At 30.2% G+C, this 16,201-nt stretch overlaps 1 protein-coding gene across 2 annotated transcripts in view; it reads right to left on the reverse strand.

The window, feature by feature from the left end:
- stc (nuclear transcription factor, X-box binding stc) overlaps window positions 1-16,201 on the reverse strand; it is a 52,035-nt gene that overhangs the window by 13,084 nt on the left and 22,750 nt on the right. For both annotated transcript variants that reach the window (XM_035352291.2, XM_035352293.2), the window contains 4 exons: window positions 12,834-12,969; window positions 5,059-5,370; window positions 3,235-3,549; window positions 1,051-1,250 (listed from right to left, as the gene is read on the reverse strand). In XM_035352291.2, coding sequence (XP_035208182.1) covers window positions 1,051-1,250; window positions 3,235-3,549; window positions 5,059-5,370; window positions 12,834-12,969 — 963 coding nt within the window. The remainder of the gene's footprint in view (window positions 1-1,050; window positions 1,251-3,234; window positions 3,550-5,058; window positions 5,371-12,833; window positions 12,970-16,201) is intronic.

Consider the following 16,201-nt stretch of genomic DNA (forward strand, 5'->3'; position numbering starts at 1 on the left):
GTGCCTTCCTGGTGCCAACCTTGGCATAAAAAAAGAATTGCCAAAAAAACAAGGAGCACCCAATGGTAAACTTTTACCATCCTTAGATATAAACATTAAATATTATGCAGTTAACAATTATGCATTATCTGAAATCATATTATAATGAATCATATTATGAAGTTATGCTACAAGAAAAAAATTTTATCGACTTTGCATTTATCCCGTAAAAAATATACACAGCTAGTGTCCCATGTGTTACATTCATCATGTACTGCCTTGGATATTTTTGTATAAATGACACATCAAGAAGTGTATCGAAGGGGTGTAAAATCCCCCCTTTAAATTACAAACAACTAAAAAATCTGAGCATTAAAATAACTTTCCTTCAAAACTGAACTAAAATCACATGAGAATGTATAAGTTATGATTGAAAGTTTTTAGAAATATCAGAAAAATACAGACTTTGGAATTAGTAAAGTTGAATGATAAACTATAATAGGGAAGTAATAATAAAATTGAGTGATAAAATATAAGGAAGTTACTCTGAAAACATGTAGAATTCCTTAAATTCATGTAATCCTTCTGTAAGAAAATTATCAGTGTGACATGAATAGAGCAACAAACAATGTGCATGTTATTTTGAGCATTCTTAATGCTTTTACAATTATGATGAAATTTAAGCATAAAACAACTTCTTTTAAAATTCATGCAAATTTTAATTTTTACTGCACAATTTTTTGTTTACTTAATATAATTTTAACTTCTGTATTGTAACTTTTGAAGTTACATTTACAGTATCTAATGTTTTTCATGCTCCATCAAAAAACTATATCAGCATTTTTTTTAATGATTTTTAAAAATTCCTTTTTACTCCAGAACACCAATATAATTTTGAAAATATATTTCCTTTTTTTGCTATCGATATGTTTTTCCTTCAAAAACAGCTCTTCTTATAGTTAAAATAAAGAGAAAAAGCATATATAAACTAGTAATCACTCATGCAAGAATGTTTTAAAAAGCATTCTGGATTGAAAAATATAGAATTATTACTGTTATTGGATTAAATACCTTATGTTTTCCATAGCACCATTTCACAGTAAGAGATGTACATGGTGGACAAGTTTCATCACTATGACATGTATGCTTTACATCATGCTCACATGAATGACTGCGGGTACAAGGTTTAGGGCATTCGGGAGGCTTAGTTCCACAGTGAATTGGAGGATACGTAACAGAAAATCCACAATGACATCTTAACTCCTCAAAACCTAAAAATGGAAGTTCATTTTTATCTGGACAGTGAGAAAATAATAAATAAAATTAATAATTGTATTGTTGATCAACATCATTAGGAGCAAAGTAACTATGCCCAAGATTAATTTCAGGTTTTATGAAACTAAACCTGAAAAGTAAAATTTCCGCATATGCATTTCTACACATATCTTAAGAGCTTTTAAAACACAATGAAATTTTCGTATTGTTATGCTTACTCCATGACCAGACATAATAACTACAAAAATTTTGTATTAAACTGTAAATAGCTTTTGTAAAAAAAATTCCTGTTAACTATTTTGATCAAATTAGGTTAAGCTTACTACAGTAAAAAACTTCAAAACTATTAATTATAAATGTCTGTTTCAAATAACTTCAAATAGCATCACATTAATTTAGCATTTTTAGAAATGCAACATGTTAGCTTTAATGCAAACATGAGTTCAATATCCAATTGCTATTTCACCACACATTAATTACCATAATAAATGAATAAACTATATAAATAAAACACATACCTGATGGCATTACATAAATGAATATAGGTCCTACCAAGTTAAGTGTACAAACAAAGCTACGCTCTTAGTAATGCCAACATTATTTTTTTCAAAAGTTGGAGAAATAAAGACACAGAGTAGGGAAAAAGTTGTTTTGCAGCAGATTAGAAGTTAGTGACATCATACAAGAGTAAACCTGCTAGTATAGTAATCTTGGGTATTACAGAGCATAATACAAAAAGAATGGTGCAGATTAAGTCAGAGAATAATTTAACTTTCAATACACAGGGGCACAACACACACCATCAACAATGATAACTATAAATTTCTCTTATATTGATTACAATATTTCAATGTGCAGATCCTGGGTCATAAAACTCATATCCATGCAGTAATCAAATTCATTCTTAATTTGGTAAGTAATGCCTGCTGTAATGGCCTGCAGTGAGTTCACTTTCAATTGCAAATTTCCTGGATGATTGTGGGTAAAGGTGGTATGTAAATGCTGTCTTGAACAAACTTTCAAAGAAAATGCATGGTGTAAGATCTAGCAAATAAAGGCAAAGAAGATTATTTCCATCTGCAGCAAAGCTGATCCATAAATGAAAGAACACAACTCAGAAGCACTCATTTGTAAAACATTTCACATTCCTGCGAAAATGGGAGTGGGATATAGAACATAATCATCATGACTCATATTCAGTTGAGTAACACCAGTTTTCCAAAATGCCCAGAAATGTCATACTTACTTCAGGAAAGAAAAATGCCACTTTCTTACTGGCCACTGCACAGAAAATATTACATTTTGAAGGATTAAATCATTAAATGGCTAATTCAGAAATCAAACAACAAAAATCAGCGTTATATTTACAAAGTTTTCACAGGACTAGTTTCGATGGTTTTACCGAACCACCATCTTCAGCTGCAAAACCGCAAAACTAGTCCTGTGAAAACTTTGTAAATATAACGCTGATTTTTGTTGTTTGATTTCTGAATTAGTATTTATTCGGCGTGTTATTGTGTCTTCATTAAATGGCTTTAAAACCGTGCATGAAACTCAAGCTACTCTGTTCTTCATGATTTGGATGCCTCAAAACACAGCATTTAGAAAGCCTTCTGCTGAGAAGTCACTTTGAAAACTGACTCCAACACCCCTTAATAAGAAAGAGAAGTATACTGTTAAGGTAAACTGCTGCCAACAGTACAAGCTGTGTCCGAATAAGGTGAGGAAATACATTTATTATTAACTTTTAAAACTATACCATTCTTTTGTGCCTACAAGTGCATATATGAATAAAACATAACTGATTAAACTATGAAAGTGCTAGATCTGTCATAAAGGGGAAGTGTGATCTTCATGATATATATACAAGATACAAGTTACTTCCGTACTATTTTGATTACTTCTGAATAATAGGATTTTTACCAACTGTGCAAATTAGAGTATTCAATTATATGACATTAGAAACTAAAAAACACATACTGACATTCCCACACTGAGGACAGTTCCCCATGTGGCAAGTTTCTTGGCAGTTATGCAGACCACATGAGAGCTTCTTGTTGCATATTAAATCACATCTATGTTCAATATTGATGCAACAGTTATTTAAACATTTATGCCTTCCACAGTCTTTACGTCGATTACAGCGCTTTTCACAAAGATATAGAAAAGATGGATTAATAGTGGCACATTCAAACTCTTTGGTAAAAGCTCCACAACGACACTTTAATGAAGTTTTAAGAGGACAGGGTGGGCATTCTCCTTCATGACAAGTTGACTGGCATTTATGAGGATTATCTATAAAGAAATGTATGTAACATAAATACGTTTTCTTTTCATTAGTTACAAAATTAACACACAGTTGTAACCTAATTTAAAACAAATGCGCAAAACTCAGAACCTAATTTAAAACAAATGCGCAAAAATGCTTATTAAACATATCACAGTAATAGAAGAACTGAATAAAATATAAGTTATTTAGATACAACACAAACAAAAACCTTTATTTTCATTTGTTGTAAGAAATAAGTATTAGAATTTGAAAAATATCTATTAATAACAATCTCTATTGTATATTAGATTTGTACTTTTAAAAATATAAGAATATAAATAAATTGTGTTTCAAATTTTGGTACACTGTTAATTTAGATAATCTGCATTAGCAATAATTTCTCCAATTTTATTTTTAAGCATGCATAATATTTATCTTCCACTGATACAATGCCAAGTATTTCAGTCAAGAAATTAAATAAAAAACTATTATTCCTTTATAAATGCTGACAAATTTGTGGAATTGAAATAAACAGAAAAATTCTTTTATACATTTTCTGAGTGTAGATAAACACAGATAAGAGCAGACTGGAAACAAAATACTAGGATATAAATTTCAGTTATATTAGCCCTCCCCCCCCCCCCGGAAAAAAAAATTCCTCCTTAAAATAAGGAAGAATTTACAGTATCGAAGACACTGCAGCAAAACAGTAAAAAACAGAACAATTATTAAACAGCTAAAAAAATTTAAAATACAACAAAATTAGCAAACTTACTTTATTGTACCTATTTTATTTTATCGAAATACAGCAAAAATATGATTTTCCATCTTACAATTTTAACTCCTATTTTAATGTTACACATAATTATATATCAAGTTTGTATACAACTAAGTGAGTATACTTATTGTGGAATAAATTTCTGCATATTTTAACAATATTCTCAGTTTCCAAGAATATCTAATTTTTTTGTAAATGTCACATAACACCAGATATTTTCAACTTTATTTTATAATTTTTATCCTAATTGCTACATTATTTTTCATATTTTAATATTTTAACTCTGCATTTGTTAGAATTTAGACAAGAAAACATGGAAAATCTTAAAATCAAAATTAGAGCTTATATTTATGCACTTACCAAGATTTGCTATTAAGTTCCTAGGTCCAGCAAAGGTTTGCTAGACTTTTGGAATACAACATAGTCATTTTCCTAAAAAACATAATTTTGCTACTTGTATCTTCAGTACCTACAAACTATGCAGTGGTAAATAATGATCTAATTTTAAGACTGAACGCAACCATTCCTACACTATGGGGAAGGGCAATATGGGTATGCAAAATAAAATGTGTCAGTCATCTACATAACAGCATTTCCAACACAGTTAATAATTTATCTTACAGAATATTAAAACATTTCTAAATTTATATACCAAATTAAAGGAAATTTTGTTGCAAATTACATAAACTTACTAAAAAGACATCAATTTGAATTTGAAAAACAAAGGAATTAATTTTAAAATAAAAACATATTCAACCTTTAGGACCACAAAAGAGAGGCTTTTCACATATTTCTCCACATAATGGAATTGGATCTTTACAAGAGCTTCGTTCTGCTGTTTTCCCAGATGCCACTAAGCTTTCAATAGTTGATTTACCACAACAGCAAGTCTTGATAACTTCAATAGAAAAACTGCATGGATTACAAATGCCAGGATGACAAATAGAATCACAAATGTGATTCCCACAATTTAATGACTTCTCACACACTTCACCGCAAGAAAAGTCCACACATTTTGCTGATTCCAGAGTACAAACAACTGAACGGGATGATTTGCCACAAAAGCATTCTGAAAACAAAACAAAAGAATAATTGAAAAATATTTTTGGAATATTTCATTAATATAGAGTTACAAAAGGAAACAATTCAATGTTGTATTTACTGCAATTAAAATGAATGGAAAATAAAATTTAAAAAGCAGAACCTATACATATGAATCAAACATTTAAAATGAATATTAATAAAAATACACTTATATATTATTAAGCAATTAATAGCACAGATGTGCTGTTAGTAAATATAACTGCATTTATGTACAGATACAATGATATTAATTTTTTTCCCATAGCTGCCAATCTTGAAAGCAGAAAAACCAGGAAGGTTTTATGTTGTACAGCAATGCCATTTCAAAGGAACTCCAGCACTTTATAGTGCACGATTCAAGTTATTGAACTAAGTACTGTTCTATTATCAGGACCGGATAAAGAAATGTACATATGTATGCATGGATGGATGTGTTCATGTATGCATGCATATATGTACGTACGAATGTATGTGTGTATACATATATGCACATACAAACACACATGCATACATCCATACATTTCTGAATCCGGTCCCAATAACAGAACAGTATCTTGAACTATTTGTAACAAAATTCTGATGGAAAAATATCAGTATTTAATTAGAAATTCTAAATTTTACACTCTTTGTGTAATTTTACTTACAGTTTTATACTGAGAAAAATCCCAAATACAGAAGAAAAGCTTTTATTTATCCAAATACTTGAATGAAATGAAAATTTAATAAATAATTAGCATCATAACATTTACCTGGATAAATTTAGTAATGTACCATATTATGAAATAAAATGAAACTAATACAAATATTAACTGATTAAACATTGGCTGAATTTTCATTTAAAAATCTACAAATGTCTGCAGTATATTAAGACAACTCAGATAAAATAAAATTTAATAAGAAAAGGAAAAAAAAGAAAAAATGTTCAGTTGAAATAAAATTTAAACAAAAATCATTCTGAAAATCACAAGAGGGAGGAATAGGATTTCCACAATTTAAATTTCATTTATTGCTGGAAAAAAATTTCCTTAATAAAATCTAAAAATTAAAAACCAGGATATTTGGCAATCTACCAAGAGTCTGAGAGACATGATGAAAAACCGGAAGTCTCGCGGTAAAACTGGGAGAGCTGGCAGCTATGATATGTATTACCAGCAATGTATGAAAGCCAGCATTCTATAGAACACTTAGGGAATTTATAGAATGCTGAATGGCAATGTATGAAATTATTAATGCTTCATATACATCCTAGGCACTCCACAGAATACCAAATGATAAACCTGTAAAATATGGAAAAACTAAAAAATAAAGACAAATTCAAGAAAAAAAAAAATTTCCACTGCTTCTTTGGGAATTACTGTGCAATTTCCTATTACTGATATCTACAAGGGACGAGGTGATTTGCACAATGTAATGGCATAATGAAATTTTAAAACAACTATATGCAAAACCACAATTCAATTCACATTATTGCTCCAAGAACTTGAATTGAAGATATTCCCCGCTATGAAATTTTTCTCTGGTTGCAGTTGCTCAGTCCAATGAAAGTGGCCAAGGATTCATCAAGTGTATGTTTTAAACAAAGTGCCAAAATAGGAAATGTCTTTATGTGAAAAAAGTTAATACCAAAATAGGAAATGTCTATGCATGAAAAAAGTGTTGAAGTTGAATTCAAAATGTCATTCAAGTCTACCATGTTGCAACATGTAGGTTAATTTTAGTTTATTTTTTATATGAAAATTTTATTTTCTTTAATATGAAAAGCATAAATTTTGTTTTCTACAACTTACTTGTTGAACTTTCTTTTGTACATATTTCTTTACATATTTTGAACAAAAGTTTTTTTAATAGCACTCTTTAATTACTTTCTTAAAAATAACATTTGTATTCTTGAGAAATGAACATCTTTTAAATAACAACCTTACGATCTTTTTCCACACTTTGCCTTAACATTATCTGTCATTCCATAGAATGCAGAGGTATTATGTGCAATGCCTAGAGAAAATATATAATAGATCTCATATTTCAGACTTTGCTTAAAAACATCAAGTAGTCTATAAAATGCATATGTATTCTATAGAATGCTGGCATTTTATACATTCCTGGTAACATACATAACAAATATTTAAAAAAATTAAATCGATAATGGTATACAGTACAAAATCCGAAATCTGGACTTTGGCGATTCTGAATTTTGTATTTTTCCGGATATTAGATCAGTTTAATCTAGTAAGATGACATGTAGAAATTATAAAACTATGAAATACAGAAGCATTTATGGTCTTAAGGATTCAAAATTCATACATGTGTGCATACATACACAAGAAAAATTATCTCAGTATTTATTTATTTGTTTTATTAAACATTTCTTTCAACATAAGCTGCTTGATTTGCTTTGTCTTTGAAAATTCTTTCTTTTTAATTCTACAAATAGTCATAAATTTTTGTTCAATACAAAGTTCAATTGTTCAAATCCTGCATCTGTCATGTCGAGAATTCCATGTTAGAATCTCCATAAATGTTTGTTTGTATGTGTTCTCGCATTGTGATAAAACAATGGCACCTAGAGATATCAAATTTTGAATAACGCAATCTTCCACCAAATATGGGGTTCTGGAAGCTCTAATTTGGAATTTGAAGCCACCAATTTCATATTTTGTAATGCTTCAATGAATTTTTGATTAACAAACTCAACCATTTCAGAGTAAGTAATGGCAAAACAGTGCAAGGGAGGGAAAAAAAGAAAAAAAAAAAAAAAACACTCCAGCATGCGAGACTCTGTACCGGAAATTCTAAAGATATGCACATTTGCAATATTGAATCAAATTGCTATTGAATTCAATTTTATGGTTTAAATGCAAAGAACATTTAATAAATAAAGGTAACACACAAAAGGTTAAAAAAAGGGTCCCTTTGGGCATAATGTAAAATCAGAAAGCTTTCAATTATTATTACTTCTTTTTTTGTTATTTCTTAGATGGTGCCACTAATATGCTATTTTTAGATTCAAACATATAATAAATACAATAAAATGACGGGGGAAATAAATGATAAAAAAGTGGCAGATAAACACACTACCTGGTTACCAAAAGAATCAAATATTAATATAATCATTTGTTTAATTTTATATTTTACATCAGTATCTTTTCAAATTATATTAAAGTTACCAGCTAAATAGTAATTTCATGAAAGAAATATCAAATGATTCAAGCTATTTCATAAAAAAAAAATTTTAAAAATAAAAAAAGCTTAATATTGATTATAATCCACTGCACAATATATTTTTCCATTTTCCATAAAACTGAAATAAAATTCAAGTTTACGATAAAGATCAATGACTGCATAAACTCTCCCGAAGCTTACTCATAAAAATCAATCAATTGCCAATAAAATCATAATTAGGTACTTTTCCATTATACCCCCGTACAATAATTGTCGTAATGGGAAAGAAAACAAATGTAATAGTAAAAAAAGTATTGGAAACTACTAGGAAAAAAGGAAAGACATTTTATTTACATTTTATAAATTAAATAATTATCATTTATTGACAAAACTTATTTAAACACCAATGTTTATTTCTGGTGGAAACTGCTCAGCAATCACTTCGATGATTGAGTCGAATGAATCTTTTTCATTTACTTTTTTCTTTTCTCTACAGGAATTCTGCCAAATATGATGGCAAATACTGTCTGGCGATATTGTGATGTTTTTTGTTCTTTTTTTTGGTGGACCCACATAGGTGCTGTATCGTCTGCATATGAACATTGGTTTCTGGATTCAAGAAGTTGAACTTGTGATTCACTTTAAAATACAAAAAGCCTGTTTTTTCAAGTTCATCAGTTTTGTAAGCTCTCCAACAATTGGAGTAGATGAGGCAGCTTTCGTTTACATTTTCTTTGATGCATTTTAGCAGACACTCTGCACTTCTGCTCGGAAAGGCAACAAGGAATGTATCCTTTGCATCAAAGCAAATTCTGCAAAAAATCCATTGTGGCAGAAAAATACACCCAGTGTTATTTTCTGTCTTGGTGAATAGACTTTCATCTACTTCAATGATTTAGCCTGGTCCTTTTATTTTTCTCCGCTTCTGGCCGGAAGCATCTTCAGTACAAACTTCTCTAAGATAATTGTTCCAATCAATGACAGTAGTGTGCGACATCAGAAGTTCTTTTTCACAAAGTTCGTTGGATGTCAATTCAACCATAAATAAATATATCTTATGGCTGTTGTGAAGGGTAGACGAGAATTCTCGAACCAATTGCCCTTCCCGATTCCGATTTCTTTTTTATACTTGTGACATCACCACCTTACCCCCCTTTCTAAAACCATATTATGCAGATTGGAACATTGTTGTTCTGAAGGGAAAATTTCACATCATTGAAAATACACTATAGAATCTGCTTCATTATTTGGGGGGGTCGAAATGAAGCATCATTACAACGTGGAACTTCAAAAGCCAACTAAAAAAAGATGGCCACGACAAAATAATGAATTACGACGTTTATCGATTATTTACGTTTTTTTCGCTTCTCAGCAAGAAACATGCTATTTCTTTAGGATATTTGTTAAAATTGCAGGGGTATAATGGAAACGTACCAATAATTATTATGGATAACTACAAAAATATTTCTTTTAATCTATACTGAAAATGTGCGATATTTTATTGCTATGAGCATTATTAACAACCTAATGTTGGAATAATAATAATATAGGTTATAGCTGAAAAGCAACAACAAAAAGGATAATTAGTTCTTCCTATAATTATTCAAGTCTATTGTTACTCAAAAATATTTCTTGTAACATATAAAATTATAAAAAAAAAAACTTATAAATACCTATCTTATCCCTTTTTTAACTATTAAGATAATATATAATAAAATTTTTCTGTTAACTAATGCTATTCAAATGAAGAATTCTAAAAATTAATAGAAACATCTAATAGTTATGCTAAAGTATGTAGCCGTTTTTTAATAAAAGAAACTGGTACTCAAATTTTTAGTGATAAATTTTTGATAACAGAGAAATTTTTGGTGGTAAAACAACCTCAGTGGCATTTTGGCAACCCTTATCTATTGTTGCATCAAATTTTCTTTCCCAAAGTATCTGAAATGTTATTGAGCGCCTGACTACATTGTTTACAATTACCTCCATTAAAGCTTATAACTCTCTTTTCAACTTTTTCAAAACACAGTTGCTTGACAAGTGCTGCCACTAATACATTGTTCGAGTCGTACCTTTCAGCATAGTTTATCTACTTTATACAACAATATGCAATAGCGAAAGTGTACGTTTTATTGGCACTTTTTTTTTAAAATATATTTTATGTCGAAATTCAATTTTATGAGTTACTTTGTTTATTTTCACCTTTGGTACTTATGTTTTGTTTCTTAGGAGATGGAAGTTGCCTAAAAATGTAAAGGCAAAATAACATATATATATGTAAAAATTTCAGTATTATACATTAGTCTTGAATTTTTAGTTAGACAACTTAAATATGAAGCTATCACTGCTGTGATAGATGATGTATTGCTGTTAATACAACCAACAGATGTAAGAAAATTATCTAGACCAGCCAACTTACTCTTGAATATCTCTGAAAATTTCATTTGAGAAGTTACATAACACTAACTCATTACATCATTATGAATATTTTGCTAATTGGATTTTCCCTCCCCACAAAAAAATTATTTTATTTTTACAGGATTCTCCCACACACAATTTTGAAACAGTTTTCAAAAAAAATTACCTTATTTTAAGAAACATTTCAACTACATGTCTAAGATAAATATTTTAAAAAATAAAACTTGTATTTTTTAATCCTCATTACATATTGCTATTAAAAAGTAAGTTCTGAAATATAATAATACCTGCATCTGACAGATAGCCTTAATCTGCCTATGCAATATTACGTCTTCAACGACTAAGAATGCATCATAATTGAAAAGCTCATACGGTGAAAAGCTGACACACGGGCATTTTGCACTAAAAATGTTTAAAAGATAATAGAAGGTTCCTGCCAATTGTGAAATTTGTTCTGTAGCTCGCTTCTTGAATGCAAAGAATATGCAATCATGAAATCCATAGGCAAATCTGAGATGCACAGCTATGAGCGAGGAAAGGGTTAGAAGATGGGTTCAATCTTTCAACTCAGGTGAAATGAATATGCATGATGAACTGCTCTGGCAAGTTGATAGGAAAATTCATGTGAACAGATGTTTCATGATCTCCAATCTTTCACTGTTCCCTGAAGTTTTACATACCATACTATATGAACTTGTTACTCAATGCTTGGATTACTGTAAAAGTGCATGTACAGTGGGTAATGAAAATGCATACAGAGGACCATAAAGGCAACCATTTTTTTACTGCTTTGACCTCTCTCAACCAATAAAATGCTGAGGAGGAGGAACTGTTGAACCACACAGTCACTTCCAATGAGACTTGGAAGTTCTCAGTCATTCCATCAGTGAAACAATCAATGGAATGGAAGTATCTTGCCTTGCCAACCTGGTAGAATTCAAATCGACTATTTCCACACACAAAATCACATGCACCATTTTTTGGGAGAGAAAGGTTATTAGTAGATTTCGCGCCCACAGATCAAATATATTACATCAGCAAACAAAAAACATAAAGAGATTATAAAATTATCTTTTAAAGATCAAAAGATTTCTTCAGTTAACAACAGATTTACATAATTAACCTGTGACTTTTAATTATAGGAAGAATTTAATGTTTTAATGTATTAAAAAGTCTCCTGTTACTATAATTTTACTACATACTTCATATTATGTATTCATCATGCCATTTGATTACTCTAGATGCTGGGTAATGCTTTTTATAAGTATAAACATGATTATATACAGTGCTTACAGTACATGATATACCACTGCTTACAGTGCAACAATGAAAATCCACAATGCCATTTAAAATGACAAACATGGCTTGCTTAATGACAGTGCCATTTCATTGCACAATAATGCCAAACCACATTCTACTTGTGCGACTCGGTATCTCATTCATTCCTTCAGTTGGGAACATTTGAATTATCCACCATGTACCCCTTCAATAACAATGAAGAAATCAAGGATGAAGTAACATTATGACTAACCTCACGGGTCACTTTCTATGATGCTAGCATACAAAACTTTATTTCTCTATTTTATTTTTTATTTAAACTTTATTTTTATACAATAAATGGCTTAATGTGCGAGGTAATTACATTAAAAAGTAGCATAATGTTTGAAAATCATGAGTAAATATTTATCTTTGTCCACATCTGTCCGTTTCCTTTTACACAGTAACGGACTTAACTTTCTAAACAACCCTCATACCCAAACCTATTACTATATCTAGAATTCACACATACTTTTTCATTACTGCTGTGAAACTAAAATTGTCATAATGTAATTGAAGAGTTGAATTTATACAATTGGAAAGTTAAACACTTACTTTGGGAAACCGTAACTGTGCATGATGGACATTTACCCGGATGACAAATATTTTCACATCTGTGCAACCCACAATTCAAAACTTTGTCACAAACATTTTTACATGTCTCTTCAACCACACGATTGCATGGCGATGTCTGAAAAAGATTAATAATATATTTTAAAACATAACATAGAAAACATTTCCTTTTAGTATTATTGATTCATTTTTAAAAATATATTACATCAGCAAACAAAAAACATAAAGAGATTATAAAATTATCTTTTAAAGATCAAAAGATTTCTTCAGTTAACAACAGATTTACATAATTAACCTGTGACTTTTAATTATAGAAAGAATTTAATGTTTTAATGTATTAAAAAGTCTCCTGTTACTATAATTTTACTACATACTTCATATTATGTATTCATCATGCCATTTGATTACTCTAGATGCTGGGTAATGCTTTTTATAAGTATAAACATGATTATATGCATGCATACAGATAATACTCTGTAATACATAACAACTTTAGTTATAATACTTTTATCTATTCAGCAAGACTCACTCCAAAAGTTAATTCAGTGCTTGTCATGATGTAGTAAAATTAATTACCTAATTATCCTCAGTCATGCCATCAAAATTTTTACAGGGATTTATTGGGAAAGAGCATGATTTCCTTCAGTTTCATCATTGGGAGAATTATATGACTTTACAAGGAGAATAACATTTTGTAGAAAAGCAGACCAATATGAAATCTAATTTAAGGCATAATTCAATCCCGACTCAACATCAGTTATAAAGAAATTACTTCCCTCCGAAAACAGCAAACAATAATAGAATTCTGTATTGGCAATTGACAAAGATGCATGGTTAATTTTTAAAAAATATTATCAATTCAATGCAACTAATTACAAGCAATAATGGAATGCAATAAAAAACCAGATGGCTTCCATTAAAAATTTGCTGTCCATTAATCTAACAAGAAAACAATTTTTATTCCTAGCAGGTTAATTAACTTGTCACAAGAGGTATACGATGCACTGTTTGTTCTGAAGTCAAAATAACTGTATCAACACAAATAATGGTTAGTTAACCCAAGAAGAGTGCGCTACCTAATTGTGCTTTTAACTCTGCTAGTGTGAATTTTTTTAAAAAATAAAATACAGAAATCTGAAAAATGGTGTTTCAATAAAGTATGTGTGTTTTATATCAAATACAGTGGACTAAAAAATGCTGTTAGATTTCATGCAACCACCCTGAAGAAATTCATTTCCTATAGGCGTAAATTTGCCATACATATTTAGCACTTACGTATCATCCCGTCAAACATGTAAGTTGGCAAAGATGCCAGCAAAGTTGTACCAATAGTCAGCTTTTTAGTCAATAAAACATTTATCAATCTCTCTGCACAATAGCCACTGCTGTGGAAGTATTCAAACAACTTCATTTCTAAGCTTCATGAAAACAGCTTTTGTCAGTTTTTACTCTTTTGTTAGGCACTCTGATGTTACCAGAAGCCCTGTTTAGAACACTACAAGTACAAACTCTATTATTGTTTTGTCAGCAATATCCAGCTATTCCCCACTTCATCAGATATTAATTCTTTTGATGAACCGAAGTGCAGTCGCAAATGATGTGTATGAATGTATTGGTCTGCATTTGCGACTGCTATATTTGTTTTTTGCAGTTTGGTTAAATGTGGTTCGAGGGCTGTAGAATCACTTCGATTCATTACAGCCCTCAAACCACATTTAACCAAACTGGAAAAAACAAATATAGCTATAACAGCTAATTTATAACTTTGCTTTTAAATCCAAAAGATAAGTTTATTGAGAATCATTAGGAGTAACATTAAAGGAAATTTTATTAAAAGAAATTACAATTTACGAGTGTTGCGACATCATGGTTATCCATAATTGCTGCTAAATAGTGCTGCTTGACAACAGCTTTATGGTATATGAAATAAAACATATCCTGCATTCTCATGATGCAAAACATTTCACTAGTAACATTAAAGAAATTAAAACCTTTATAAGTAATAAAAAACCAGACAGAACTCCAGCTTATTATTCATCTACTGAAAACACTGAATAGAAACTCGGTCCACCTGGAGCACCAATTTTGGAGGACTTTAAAGAAGATCTGTAATTCACAACAATTCAACAAGTTTCTCACAATAATATGAACTGAAAGAATCTTAAATTTGAAGTCTGTCTCCTATTAGCTAAGGAGGATGATTTTAGAGTTTGAATTCCCCTCTTTTTTTTTCGATTATTAAAAAATAAATTTTATAATTTAGTCTTATTTAACTAATTTAAATGAAAATCAATTTAAAAATAGGCATAGAAAATCAAAAATTGGGCAACTGATTCAGAAAACATGACATCGCAGTTACTTGAGCAAATTACGACAAGACTGTAAATGAAGATTAAAGAAACAATGATTATGCTGAAAATTTAGTGTTAACATGATGTAGCAGATGAAGATAATTTATCTACTTACAAATGAACTTTGGGTAATCAATAATCTATCATGTTGATAAGAACCATGATATCAAGATAAAAACTGAATTTGATGCCTTAAAGTGAACGGGTATGTCCAAAAATGGAAGGCCTTTCCAAATATCTCTTTGTGTCTAGTCCATGCCAAAACTAAAATCCCTTTTAAGTGAATAATTCATAATGTGTTGTTTTATACTCATGAATTTTCAATGAGTATTATATCTTATACCATATTGTATTACAGTCAAAAGTCGTTAATCCGGAATGATCTATAATCCGGACCTCAAAGCTACAAACTTTCTGCGCATGCGTCAACGCATAATGCATTCACTCATGCGCGTAATACCTTTACGCATGCACATAATACATTTACGCATGCACGTTTAATGTATAACGGACGGTATAAGCTAAGCTAAAATTATCTAATTATCTATTTCACTTAATGTTGCAGATTGCGTTGTTCCTTAATCTTCGAATTGGATCCGGCTTATTATTTTTTGCAGACTGTTAGAGCAATTTTATAAAAGTAAGCTTGAACTTTCGATTATGTCAAATAGAATTTCCGATGCTGGATACTGCCAAAGGATCTACAAAGCGAAAGCACGTTTCGATGTCCATCAAACAAAAAGTGGAATTGCTGCAAAAAATGGATAAAGGCATAATCCTTTGTTTCTCTAACCATTCCGAAATCTGTTTATCAATTTCACGCTGCAATGCGGGGAAGGGGAACGTCGCAGCGCGCAATGAACTGGAAGTTGATCTGTCAGCACTATCCTTATGTTTAGGGCAGATGTTTTTATTTTATTCAGCTTATAGTTCATTACTAAATGTAGTATTTCATCTCGATGTACTCTGTCTTTGATATGATTTAAATCACATTCATTA

Source organism: Stegodyphus dumicola, chromosome 7 (genome assembly GCF_044657685.1).
Source record: "Stegodyphus dumicola isolate Sdum_Otavi_A_Nest chromosome 7, ASM4465768v1".
NCBI classification, from domain to species: Eukaryota; Metazoa; Arthropoda; class Arachnida; order Araneae; family Eresidae; genus Stegodyphus; species Stegodyphus dumicola.